Here is a 14975-nt window from a genome sequence, read left to right on the forward strand (position 1 = left end):
TCTTAAGTGATCAATATCAATCAGTTTTCACTAAAGAAGATTTGATTAATATTCCTCATATGGGACAGAGACAAATCCCAACAATATCAGATTTGATTATTTCTACAGAAGGTATTATGAAACTTCTTAAGAACTTAGATGTGAATAAAGCTTCTGGCCCAGACGGCATTTCTCCCAAATTTCTCAAGTTATGTGCTGCACAAGTAGCACCTATATTGCAAGTCATATTTACGCAAAGTCTTCGGACTGGCACGCTACCCCGAGATTGGAGACAAGCTAATATAAATGCTCTGTATAAGAATGGTAGTAGATCCGACCCAGCCAACTACAGGCCGGTATCCCTCACATCCACCTGCTGCAAAGTTTTAGAACATATCATTTATCGCCACATTATGAGCCATCTGGAGGATAACAATATCCTCAGTAACACACAACATGGATTCAGATCCAGACGGTCGTGTGAGTCCCAACTGATTACAACAATTCATCATATTTTCTCCTCTGTCGAAACCATTAAGCAAGTTGACGCTGTTGTGTTAGACTTTGCAAAAGCGTTTGATACTGTACCACATCAGAGGCTCCTTCATCGCCTCAAGTATCTTGGAATCCAGGGCTCATTACTTTCATGGATTTCACAATTTCTCACAGAAAGGGAACAAACAGTCATAGTCCAAGGGTCATCCTCAAGACCCGTTCATGTTTCTTCAGGAGTGCCCAAAGGCACTGTTCTGGGCCCATTGCTTTTCTTATCATATATTAATAACCTCCCTGAACAAGTTTCATCCAACGTCTGCCTATTCGCAGACGATTGTGTAGTTTACCGTCCCATTAAGACACATAAAGATTGTGTCATACTTCAACAAGATCTACGTACCTTAGAGGCTTGGGGAAAAAAATGGCAAATGAAATACAAGCTGGACAAATGCAACGTTATGCGCTTCACAAGGAAGTCTCGTCCCATTCATCACACGTACACCTTAGCCGGTCACCAGATAGAAACAGTGTCCAGTCACAAATACCTAGGAGTTGTCTTATCAGACAATTTAAAATGGAATAGACATATTGATATAACTACAGCCAGAGCAAGCAGCATGATTGGCTTTCTCCGTCGTAATCTATATAATGCACCGAGAAATGTTAAATTGCAAGCATACAAGAGCCTAGTGCGTCCCCACTTGGAGTATTGCTGTACAGTATGGGACCCCTTCACTCAACGTAACATCTCCAAGATTCAAGCAGTACAAAATAGAGCAGCCAGATTCATCTGTAATGATTACAAGTGGCAATCTTCCGTCTCCGGAATGATAAAGGATCTCAAACTTCATCCACTCCCAGAACGACGCAAGCTTTTAAGGCTATCAACATTTCATAAAATAAAGCATGGCAATATTGATCTAAATCTCGAGGATTATATCAGTCCTGCTCAAGCACCGAGAGGTATGACAACCCGAAGTTATCATCCAGATAATTACTCTACTTTACACGGTTCCTCAACTGCTCTCGCCAACTCCTTCTTCCATAGAACAGCGAAGGATTGGAATAATCTGCCGAGTAACATAAAGTAGATTCATAAATTTGACACATTCAAAGAAGCGCTCCAGCGTCACCTCCGTTGTGATTAGCTGCACATCACACACCACAGTGCTGAGTGATACTCTATCCAGAGTTTTTCAGCGTATTCATCCAGATCCAGATCCAGCATTAAAATTACACTAGGGTGACTAGTTACAGTACTACTATAAAGTAGGCCTAGGGGCCTGTACCGTAGTGTTAATTCAGTTGACTTGTTGGGGTGGTGCATAGACAGAAAGATCCGTCTGTCCGGAGGACTCTTTTGTATTTTACCATTAACGCCGTCCTCCGTAGACAGACGGAAGGTTGTAGTACCCATTGCTGTGTGGATGTTCTTAACCACTGTCTCTGTGGAAAATTGGGTGAGGTACCTCACCCTTCTCGATTGCGTCTAATTCACGGCCCTAGGTCGGCAAATTTAAGCTTGAATAGTTAAATCAACTATTAAAGAATAGACTACACTAACCAGATTAATGAATAATCCAATATTTCGGTCGAATTTTCAACGCAAAACACACATCAACCAGCCCGTCGCGTCGTCACGTTCAAACTGCAGAAACATACTGTATGAATCTATTAGCCAATCACATGCGAGGTAGTTTCTACGTGTTTTTTTTACTTAATAAAGTACCTCGCATGTGATTGGTTTACAGATTCAAAATGGCGACCTACAGCTAGCGAACGGCGATGTTGCGATATGAATAACATTTCTGCATTATAACCGCGTTACTGTGAGTATTTCGATTGCAAAATGTGAGAAATTAACCCCAAATATTGACCGAAAGATCGGTCTGTATCTGTCCGTCGGGGAATGTTCCGCGGAGACTGCGTCTGGCTTCACGGATCCCCTCCGTATACAGACCGAAGTCAATGATTGCGGCTCCTGTGTGGAGCAGTCGCGCACAGATCAAACGTTACGATAAACCAAATTTCAGACAGCTTTTTTACATTCAAACAAGTATGACATGACATGACACATTATGCAGCAATATTTGGGATAAATTTCTCACATTGTGCAATCGAAATACTCACATAACCTCGGTTATAATGCAGAAATTTTATCGATATCGCAACATCGCCGTTCGCGAGCAGTAAGTCGCCATTTTGAATCTGTAACAATTGCTAAGCCAATCACATGCGAGGTACTTGTTTTAGTAAAACAAACACGTAGAAACTACCTCGCAGCATGTGATTGGCTAATAGATTCATAGTGTATGTTTCTGCAGTTTGAATGTGACGACGCGACAGGCTGTGTTTTACGTTGAAAATTCTCCTAAAATGTTGGATTATTCATTAATCTGGTGAGTGTAACGTATTCTTAAAAAAATAAATTCACCATACAAGCTTACATTTGCCGACCTAGGGCCGTGAATTAGACGCAATCGAGAAGGGTGAGGTACCTCACCCAATTTTCCAAAGAGACAGTGGTTAAGAACATCCACACAGCAATGGGTACTGCAACCTTCCGTCTGTCTACGGAGGACAGCGTTAATGGCAAAATATAAAAGAGTCCTCCAGACAGACGGATCTTTCTGTCTACCCCAAATATTGCTGCATAATGTGTCATGTCATGTCAAACTTGTTTGAATGTAAAAAAGCTGCCAGTAATTTGGTTTATCGTAACGTTTTATCTGTGCGCTACTGCCACACAGTAGCTGGCATCATTGACTTCGGTCTGTATACGGAGGGGATCCGTGAAGCCAGACGAAGTCTCCGCGGAACATTCCCCGACGGACAGATACAGACCGATCTTTCGGTCAAGGTGGTGCAGTGCTGTTGCAGACAACGGCAATGCTGCGCTGTGACACGTGCTTGCCTTTGGGCACAACGCCACGTTACTTTTGTCTTTACTTAGACATCTAGACTCTAGCTCTAGACTAGTTCTCTAAAAAAAGGAAAAACATTGCTCCAGAACTTACTTAATAGAAGCTATCTAACATTACATTAATCTTAACTTTAGATTGACTGTGAAGTAAGTTTAGACCACGTGCACGTCAAAGTAATTTTCCTTCCTTTTGATCATGTTGACTTTCAAACTGAAATCAAAGTTTATTTGAACACTCAGTCACTCACACAGTCACAGCACAGACAACGGACAACAGTGCAGGGCCAGGGCAGGGCGGGCCGGGGTTGATGACTGACCCCTGGTTTTGGTATGGCAGCCCCTGGTCCATTAACACTCAGCTAGACAGCCCATGGCCATGCCATGACTATGAGAGGAAACTATGATCTATATCACATCATAGACTCTACACTTACAGTTAGACTGCTAACTTGTTCGGTGGCCTTTCGTTGAATGGTTGGTTGGTGGTGTACAACACCCTTGCCTGCACCTGAGATCATATATCCAGTAGGAGGTCGCCATTACTAGTCTCTTTCATAATATGTCAAGATTGATTTAATATTTTAATAATATTAGCAACATATACACCTTTTTTTAAATATAAAAAATAATTTAGAAATATTTTAATATTATTAAGAAAGAAAATGCTTACATAATTCTTAAAAGGAAAATATTCTATATGATTAGATGATGATTTAGTATTAAAATGATAGCAGACGCCGCCTCCTAGATCCTTCGTAAGTTGCTTGATGACGCTCCGTATGCAGTACCGGTATTCTACCTTGTCACGAGTTCACATTTCTCAGCCAGAGGCCAGGTGTAAACAACGGGTGTTGTTAGCTGAACAACTGACTACTAGTATCTACCCGGTACCCACTACTATATGACTGATAAGATTCACCGATTTGTTTCATGAGGTAAGTAAGATTTATAGTGTATATTACATCAATTGCAACAACAACAAAAAAAAGCATCAAACAATGCAGCGTGGCACACTACTACTACTACTAGGTAACCCCGTCGCGGGGCGCTGTACGTATTTGTCCGTATGGGGTCGCTGCTGCGGTTAACTACTAGGTAGTTTCAGCACTGCACAAAGTACGAAAATACTCTTTCCAGAGGTCAGTACTTCACCCGGAAGAAGAAGAAGAAGAAGATTTGTTTCAGTGGGCAATTAAAATCCTACAAATGCCGATAAAGTCAATTTCACTACTGCTAGCTGCTTATGTTATGATGTACAGTAACTATACACATGTCGCTGTACACACGGCACGGCGTCTGGTTGGGCTAGATGTACAGCAGTGCAGTGCCACCAGTGCCAGTGGTGAGGATGTATTGTACTACTTGTAGGGCTAGCTATAGGTAGGGGGACGGGGTCGTACAGAATGATTCAATTCAATTCAATTCAATTCACTTTATTGATAATCATAAAAATGGAAATATATACAGAGTAAAATGTGTCGGGGAGTTCACAAAGAAAGCCAAAGGCTTGAGACAAGTGATCCCCTTTAGGAGAGTTGGATACATAAGAATATACATGCAAATGCAAATTCAGAGTTACATTCAGATTACTTAATGACAGTTACAGATAACATAGACAAATAAGATGAAATAAAAGACATATGCTACTACATTACACAAATAAAAACAAACAGACAGAACAAGACTTACAAAGATGGACTGATACAATTCAATAGGCATTTAAAAGATATTGTTTATATCTAGACTTAAAAGCACTTTGAGTGGATACATTCTTAAAAATTGAATCCAAATTATTCCAAAACTTAGCACCTTTATATAAAACAGAATTTTTTTGCTTTATGCTCAAGCGACAAAATGGCAACACAATGTTATCCTTATTTCGAATTTCAATGTTATGTAATGCACAGTTCAGTGTAAAAGAACCATCAAAAATGTCAGGTAAAATTGCATTCGAGTATTTATACATAAAAAGACCAAGTTTGACTAAGACACTGTCAGACAGAGTGAGAGTATTCAATTTTTTGAAAAGTGGAGCGGCGTGGTCAAGAGAGTTGGCGTTTGAACAAATTCGAATTGCTTTTTTCTGTAAAACAAATAAACGACACAAATTAGTTAAGCTGGTTCCAGACCATACGAGACTACAATAATCAAAATGAGGCAAGATAAAGGCATTATACAACATAAAAAGAGTATGTTTCGGCAGTATTGAACAAAGCTTATGCATTATACCAATAGAGATACTTATCTTCCCATGAATATTATTTATATGTTTAGTCCAAGTCAATTTATCATCAATAACAACTCCTAAATAATTAATACTATCAACTTGATCAATAATTCGATTATCTATCTTAATTTCTGAATACGAAACCAATGAAACATCTTGCCGAAAACTTCTGTTAGAGTGGAATATCATATATTTTGTCTTATCAACATTTATCTGTAGCTTATTAGCTCGGAGCCAGTCACAAACGTACATCATTTCAGTGTTGACAGTACTATACAGAGTATTTACATCTCTATGTGAAAACAATATATTTGTGTCATCTGCATACAGAATGAATTGTAAAAACTTTGATGTATTTATTATATCATTAGCGTATATTAAAAAAAGAAGAGGGCCCAAAATACTGCCTTGAGGGACCCCACACGTTAAAGGTAAAGTACTAGAGTTTGTGCCATTAATACATGTGAACTGCTTACGATCTGTCAGATAATCCCTGAACCAACTGAGGGGTACACCTCTATTAACGAAACACCATAGTGTTCCAGTTTGTGCAGCAAAATGCTATGGTCGAGCGAATCAAAAGCTTTACTTAAATCAACGTACAGGGCAATCACGGTTTCTTTGTTGTCGAGTGAAGAAAGGATTTGTTCGAGGGTATGTAAAAGAGCTAATTCAGTTGAGTATAAAGGTCGAAATCCAAACTGTTCTTTGGCCAGTATTTTGTTCTGGAGCAAATGATCATACAATCTATTATAGATAATGCGTTCGAGGATTTTCGAAAATGCAGGTAAAAGAGAAATAGGACGGTAATTTTCTATTGCTTGTTTGTCGCCTTTCTTATAAATTGGAATTACTTTGGCGATCTTAAATGCATCTGGTACAACACCTGTGGTTAACGATAAATTGAATATAATAGAAAGAGGCTTGGCAATTGCAAAAACAGTTTTCTTAATAAATACAACACTTATATCATCATGTCCAGCAGACAAAGTATTTTTTAAACGTTGTACGACACTGATGATTTCATTTTCATCAGTAGGAAAAAAGAAAACTGATTTATTTACTTGATTGCCCAGATAATCTGAAAAATGGTTTGAGGATTTGTTGACATTTTTTGAAATACAAGAACCTATTGATGCAAAATAAGAATTAAATATATTGGCAATCATTTTATCATCTTCTATTAATCTGTGACCTTTCAGAATACGTTGAGGCAATCTAGAGGCATTGCTTTGACTGCCCAGAATTTCATTGATAACTTTCCAAGTTTTACAAATATCATTTTTGTTTCGTTCCAGTAAACGTGTGTAATACTCTTGCTTCTGTAATCGAATAAGTCTATTAAGTCTATTTCTAAATTGTTTGTACAAAAATTCATTTCTTTTGGAAGGGGAGGTGATATGTTTCCGATATAATCTCTGCTTTTTTGCAATTGATGACATAATCCCTTTTGTCATCCATGGTTTCCTAGGAGTGTATTTCTTTCCCCTAAATGCCTCATTGTATTCTACCGTATGTTTTTCACACATGGACTCAAATTCATTCATAAAAGCTTCATATGCAATATTGGGGTCTTTACAGTTTTCGACACATGACCAGTTGTTAGAATCCAATTCACGTATGAAGAGATCATCACACACAATTTTTTTCAAGGTCCGTTTACAATGTCTTTTCGGGCAGTGGGTATCTTGAGCACAATGTGACTTTGTAATATGAAAGATCGGTAGATGGTCTGTTATATCTGAGAAAAGTACCCCAGGTATAATAGGTTTATCCATGACATTTGTAAATATATTATCAATGCAGGTGTAGGAAGATTGAGTTAAACGAGTGGGCTTAGTAATCAAAGGCCTAAAACAATTTTCATACATTATGCTCAAGAAATCACCAGTGGCGGAATGTGTAGAATATTTCAATATATCATAATTAAAATCACCAACAATGTAACAAAATTTATTTTCTTTAGCTATGTTAGAGATACAATTTTCGAGCAAGTCGTTAAATGCACTAGAATCAGTGTCCGGGGCCTTGTAAACAACTCCCACGATAATGTTTTTATCGCGTTTCTGTTTCACCTCTATGAATATGGTATCAACGAAATCATTTGAGAAAGACAAATCAGTTCTCTCATCATATGTCAATGCGCTGTCAACATATATGCAGACGCCACCACCTCTCCGGTTTTGTCGCGGTTTGTGAATAAAAGAATATCCAGGTATACTATACAAAGACGGAACAAATGGTTTGAACCAGGTTTCAGTAAACGCGTAGATCGAAAACTTGTGATCTAACGTTGAAATATAATCAGAAATACTTGAAAAATTAGCGGATAAACTTCTGGAATTTAAATGAAATATGGAAAAATATTCATCAGTATTCACATTACAGAAATTCTTATTGAAATCGTCACTGAAATAATGATTACATGGGGTCTCAATATCATCACCTGAAACATGATAATCATTCATTTGCACTGCATCAAACACATAGGAGTTTAGATTTGGGGAAATAGAGTTTCTGTCGCCATGGAAACATGAATACAAAGTGCTCTGAAATTCTTGATCGTCGATGTAATGATTGAAAGGAAGCTCACTCAATATACAAAAATCACATTTCCAATGGATAGAGTGCAAGTCCAGGTTAATGCCAGAACATTTTACATGACACTGCCTACCACATGAACATACTAGTTTGATTTGATTCCATCGTACACAGGAGAGACAGACACAACACTTCATTACAACATATACAACAATAAATGCTTACATAACACCGTGACCACAAGCGCGCCTGCGGAATTTGAGGCAGGCAGAATTGAAAAGAATAACAGAGAGAAAAGTTCAAGAGGAGTTCAAAAGTTCACTTGCCTGGATTCTCAACAGCCTCCTATGTTTACATCGAATAAATTAAAGTTAAATTAGGCCGGAGTAAGGAAACATAGAAATGGTAATATGGGTCGCGTGAGTTACTTCAAAAACCGTTCGCAGTGTTCTTTCCAGTCGGAGTGTGATGCTATCGTGAACAGTCTGTTGGTTGTTTTGACTTTGATTTTTCCGTCTTGGGTCCATACCTTGTGATCATGTTGGTTGTATTTCAGCTTCACCTTTCTCAGGAGACTCTGTCGTTCACTTGTCAGATTCTCGTGAATGTAGATGCCAGTCGACCTCAGTTTGGATCTCGAGGCGTAGACTGACGACCTCGGTCCGTAGCCGCAGAACTTGACGATGATCGGGCGATGAAGTGGCCACAAATGTAACTCAACTTCTCAAGTGAGAGTGACAGAGCAGAGAAGCATGACCACAATGAGTGATACAGCATTGACAAAAGTGAAAATCTAGTCTAGATAGTAGATATCAAGATCTACATCCTCTTTATACAGTACTAGTAGTAGTCAGTACGGTCACTGTAACCATTGTTAGATTTTAATTAAATTTATGTCGTGTGTGACTATAGTGACAGTGTAGTACCAGTAGTAGGCCTAACAGTTAGACCTTCTATAGTAAGTGACTAGGTAGGAGAGCAAATTTGGAATTCTGTGTTGTATGCCTATTATTAAACTGCAGCCACATTTTGTAGGTGTTGATCAAGGCCTGCTGTATAAGACTGTTCTTACGTGTTGGTATAATTTAAGCCAGCACCATACAGAAATGCAAATGAATTCTGTGATTACCTACAGAGAAATACAGTAGATCTATAACACAAGTGTGCCATTAATTTTGAAGAGAAAAGGACAGAAATGTTTGTTTTGTTTTGTTTTTAATGTCTGACTTTGCTGGAAATCTAAAAATATTGTTAGAATGAAGAAACCAGTAATTTTCTTTATGATATATTGCAGTTAATTTGATTACAGATTGGTAAAATTTCTGTTGTCAAAAGACTACCATCCCGTAATATGTTATGATGTCATTCAATTTATCTTTTATAGTAGAATCCCTTTCACAAACATGTGAAATGAACCTGACAATGTTTTGTTAATGATTACTCATCCCTTGATATCCAACATATGCATGCCTTTTAATGGTTGGTATGTTCTTAACACCCACTTAACACTAAATTATATAACATTAACAACCTCTGTATCCTGAAAGTGATTTTGTTTTTCCCTTTTCATTTTCTCCTTGTCAATATCAGTTTCATGATGTAATGCCACATTTTCATATCTAATTATCATTTATATATGATGTCTTCTTTTTTTTTCTGTCATTCTGCACATGTGCAGGATTCATTCATGGCAGACAGTGTAAAAAAGTCAGCCAGACAAAGACTGCTCATTGTTGGGTTGGCATGTGTGGATTTCATCAATGTAGCTGGACACTACCCAGAGGAGGACACTGACCAAAGGTTTGTCCACCCAAGATCAAGTGGACTTCCTTTAGATTTACAGGGCAGTATCTTTTGGACAAACTCTTCTAATGTACTTGCTTGGCAAATAAAAACAACAACAATGCCTACAATTGTATCGGGGGGACACCATTCTATAGGCCTAACTACCATCAGTTAAAATGCAAGGGACTCTGATACATTCCACACACGATACATTTTCTCCAGAAATTGTTGTTTAACATCACAAAGAAACAAAAAGAGATAATCTGTGTTTACAAATGATGTGGTCATTAATTTGTTGCTTTTGTATAGATCTGTGTTAGGAATTTGATGACATACAGCAGGGCTTGACATACATTTACATGTATGTAACATTATGCCAGATGCCATTTGGCAGTCAGATACAAGCCTTGTTGGCAAATGTCCACTCAAATATGATAATGTGGTTGATTAAAGGGTGGGTTGCCTTGGCATACTAAGATAAAACAATTTTGTTGAATTCAAAATGAAATGCCATACTCAGATATGATACTAGTATTCTTATTGATGTACAACTGAAATGCAGAGTTTAATCTTGCACCTTGATACATTTCTGTAGTAAGTTCAAATCCTTTTCTAACGATTTCCTACCCCCAAATCTGATTCTCTCTTAACCCGTTGAGGACGAGTCCCGAGTATACTCGGGCAAGCTTCTATGGGAAATGCGTGTTGTAGCAAAATCAAACCGTCCTCAACGGGTTAATAAGTAAAGCAGCCTCGGCTATTTTCAGCCACCTGTGCAACACACTTACAAAGGCTGCTGGATTTGAGTCATTTGGGAGAGGGTGCAATCCTGCCTTGAATCAAGGCAACCATGTGATGTTATGGTAGACTGTCATGTTATACTCAGTCTTACCTCTTTCACTGATATTTGAGTGAAAATAATTGATCTGTTTTATACGTTATTGAACAGACTGCTGGACCAGAGAATCAGCAGAGGAGGAAATGCCACCAACACTTCTGTCATCGTGGCTCAGTTGGGTTCTCCTGTGGAATGGCTTGGTACTGTAGCTAAAGACAAACTGGCTGAGTATGTGAAATGTTCATTTTAATTTTATTTTTTTGTTAATTGTTTTGTTTTCATTCACTTTGCATTGCATGACTGTCTAATTTTACCTCTGGTTTTGATTAGACCTCTCCCATTGTGTTTGTGATTTTATTATTTTTGTTTAAATAACATGAACATGGAACGGCAGTGAACTATTAAGATTTTTCCTTAACTTACCATTGAAGACTTGTCCTGAGTATGCACGGACAGGTGTCTATGGGAAATGTGTGTTGTAGCAAAATCAGCCCGTCCTCAATGTATCGGGTATATGTAATGACTGCATCCTTCTGTGAAGAAATGTCAAGAATATACCCTATTTCTTCTTTTTTCCTACAGTGAACATACCTTATAAAACACATAGTATCACTCAAGTATCACAGAAAATAAATACATTGTGTATGGTATTATGTACACTTTTCATATAAAGAAATCCCTTTTTTTAGAGAGAGAGAGAGAGAAATGTGAAATCAGTTATGTTCTTCATGCAGATCAAGTGAAAGAAATTCCAGAGGAACAGAATTTTGACTTACTCAGTGACAGAGAAAAGGTTAGAAAATTCCATATATGTGTACTGATTTCCCAAGACTTTGTACAGACTTCATATTGATAAGAAGTCCTTTCTAGAAAATTTTCTGAAAAATTAATTTTGTCTAAATCCAGCTCAATTCATGATATTTTTATTCTTACGAGTATTACTTGCTCTCTCTGAGTTTATTTGGTTTCTGACTATTGCTTTGTTGTCATAATCGTGTACATACTTTTATTTTCATTTCTTCTTCATCTGATATTTTCTTTGGTTTGTAGTGTCATCATTGAAGACCTCAGTGGAACTGGAGTGCTTCATGACCACGTCTGTTACCATGACAACTGTAAAACACCTGTATCCTGTGTAATAATAAGTGCTCAGTCTGGATCTAGGACAATACTTCATGCAAACAAGTGAGCTGCCATACCATTCATACACTTGTTCTCTTCTTGGGGTACATTTAGCTCCTCATGGGTTACAGTTCAACTGTACATGGAGATATCTATGCTCTTTAATAGCAGGGTACAGTTTTGCTCCAAATGGGAAAAGTGTTTGTGTATTTGGGTCATTTTTCATACCCCCCCCCCCCCCAAAAAAAAAAAAAAACAAAACAAAACAAAACAAAAAAGAATAGTAATGATAATAAATACTAGAAGCCTGTAACACACTGCATATGTCATGTCCAGTCTGTTTACAGTCTACATTCTTGCTTCACAGGACACTACCAGAGTTGGATGTATCTGACTTCTCAAGGCTTGATTTGGAAAACTATTCTTGGATCCATTTTGAGGTACACCTAATCCTATCTATTCATGGAATTTTTCAGTGTTTGCATTGAAATCCTTTCTTATTCAAAGAAGAAATTGTACACATTCGTTAAGCTGTTCAGCACAAGACATTTTTCTCGTATACACTCAAACAATGAGATGATTGCTTTGTGTATTTAGATTTGGTGTCATTTGATTGTGTTAAAAGTTACTGCTGGGCAAGGACTTTGTTTTTGCTGTATGACAGGTAATATACGGTAACAGACATGCACATTATATCACATCTGTAAATTTCCTCTCAAAAATACCCACGAACAACTCAAAGAACAATGTTGTGCAATGTTTTGCCAGGTTGATGCTTTGTTAACGATTCGTTACTTGATGCAATCAGTGTAACATAGAGCGATATATCTCCGGTCCATCACGACATGCATTATCATGCATGCATAATCATAAACTAGTCTCTACCTATCAAACATGGATGTGTGCAACGAATTCTTTACTGTTGTCGATACAGTGGACCCGATAATGTCAAAGCAATAACTATTGAACTTATGTGTGTCAATGAAGCACACAAATAGATGGAAGTTGCGCACACAATCTTTGAACTCAATAAATTCTCTATAATCTGTGCAATAAAGTTCCCACATGGTTTTCTCTTCACAGAAGTGGAGCCATGCTATAGATGTATCATTGACGTGTGTTTTTGAAGCAAAAATAGGATTTCAGAGTACATGTAGGTGACACCTTTTGTCTGTGCCACAGGGTAGGAATCAGACCAAGGTGGAACAGATGATTAAAAGGATAGAAGAATTCAATGAAAGGAGACAGTTACTTGGATTGGAGACCATCACAGTGTCTATTGAGGCAGAAAAACCAAAGGCCATCAGTAGAGAGTTCCTATCCAGAGGAGATTATGTAAGTTGCATCAGTCTAATGCATTGTATTCAGATTGAGTCAAGAGATATACCTTGTGAATGATGGTAATCAAGATAGTATTGTCAGAGGTGTTTTGTTAGGAATAATCTCAGTTAAAACACGTCAAGTAATAATGAGGAACATGGTAATGACAATTTATCGAAGAAAAGATACAAGGTGAATGGTCACAATATCATTTCTTTGAATGAAAACGGCTAGATAGCTGCCTTTTGTTTGGGTCGACAAACTGCATGTTCAAATTTATTGAGTTGTCTTTATTGCAACTGATTGACAAATTGCCCTACATCAACAGAAGTAAGCACTACATCAATGAAGGGTAATTTGTAAAGCTGTATGTTCATTGTTTGATAAGAATAAGATGTCACTCACTATCACCTCCAATGTCTCTTTGGTCCTTAAGGTATTCATCAGCAAGGAGTATTCCCACTCCCTGGGACAGTCCTCTGCAGAAGAATGTCTGAAACATTTGCAGACCAGTGGACTTCTGAAGAGAGGGTAAGGTTTGACATGTGATACTTTCATTGAAAGTTTCTAAAATCAGCCAAGTGGGTGGGGATGTAAAGAGATTTTTAGCAACTCTGAACGGAGACTATGCCATGTTTCTTGTTTGCTAATCTGCCACAAATCTCTCATGTATTCTATGCCCCTTATCTCGGCAAAATATATATATCTAATTGCAAAGCTTATCAGTATCTCTTTACATGAGTTGTGGTTCACCAAGACTTTTGTTACTGATGTGCTTAAAGAGGACTCATTAAACTTTTGATTAAGTATTAGTAGTCTCTTCATCAACAAATTTACCTCTTTTAGAGTATTAATGTTTCACTCTCATTCATCCTGTTCATAAATGCCTGGCTATGCTTCTATTTGCTATCAATGACAGGGCAAGAGCCATCTGTGCCTGGGGAGAGAAAGGAGCCTGGGGATTGGAGGAGAATGGCACCACTGTACACAGCAAGGCTTTTCCACCAATCAGAGTAGTTGACACATTGGGTGCTGGGGACACTTTTAATGGAGGAGTGCTGCATGCACTGAGCATAGGAAAGAGTTTGGAGGAAGCTCTAAAGCTCGGTTGCCAGGTTGCGGGTCAAAAGGTCGGTCAGAACGGATTCCTAATAAACATTGGAGCACTTGACAGCCATCTCCTGCATGCCTCATAATGGCAGAACAAATAATCGAAACTTTTTGCTCTTACCTTGACCTCACCGTTTTACAGCTTGGCTGGAGACTTACAAATTATCAAAGATTGCACAGAGAAGAGGCACACCTAGCATCAGTATTGTCTTCAAATTTTACTTGGATTCAATGTATTTTTGCAAGTTATTGTAAAGTACACATTATTTAGAGGAGAAATTATATTATGTAGTTCATGTAGTTCAAAAAAATTAGCAATACTTGGTACCTTGTAAACACACTGTAAGAAAATAGTAAACCCCAATTCTGCCGGTTTGGTTTATAAGATAAGAAGGTAAGAAAATAAATCAATGAAGGAATAAAAAGTAATGAAATCCGGTGGGTCAGTGATCAGGCTCGAGAAAAATAAGACACTCACATTCAAACACAATCAAATGCCACTTACGATCAGATACTCTGCCTTAAACTTGACTTGTGATTTCATTTAGTATGCAGCAATTGACAGATCTTGTCTGTGATTTAATTGACTTGATCATTACAATGCCAAAATACTTGGTAATGTTCACCTACAGGCC

At 37.9% G+C, this 14975-nt stretch overlaps 1 protein-coding gene across 1 annotated transcript; it reads left to right on the plus strand.

Moving 5' to 3' along the window:
• Positions 1-8575: 8575 nt before the first annotated feature.
• Positions 8576-14426, plus strand: LOC139725105 (ketohexokinase-like). Its single transcript, XM_071636191.1, has 8 exons — positions 8576-8584; positions 9844-9965; positions 10900-11016; positions 11839-11973; positions 12278-12350; positions 13093-13245; positions 13667-13761; positions 14150-14426. Exons 1-8 carry the CDS (start codon positions 8576-8578, stop codon positions 14424-14426), a joined length of 981 nt encoding a protein of 326 aa, XP_071492292.1.
• Positions 14427-14975: the final 549 nt, after the last annotated feature.

The sequence above is a fragment of the Diadema antillarum genome, unplaced genomic scaffold (genome assembly GCF_040938485.1).
Source record: "Diadema antillarum isolate AM-2024a unplaced genomic scaffold, OU_Dant_1.0 seq00000015_RagTag, whole genome shotgun sequence".
NCBI classification, from domain to species: Eukaryota; Metazoa; Echinodermata; class Echinoidea; order Diadematoida; family Diadematidae; genus Diadema; species Diadema antillarum.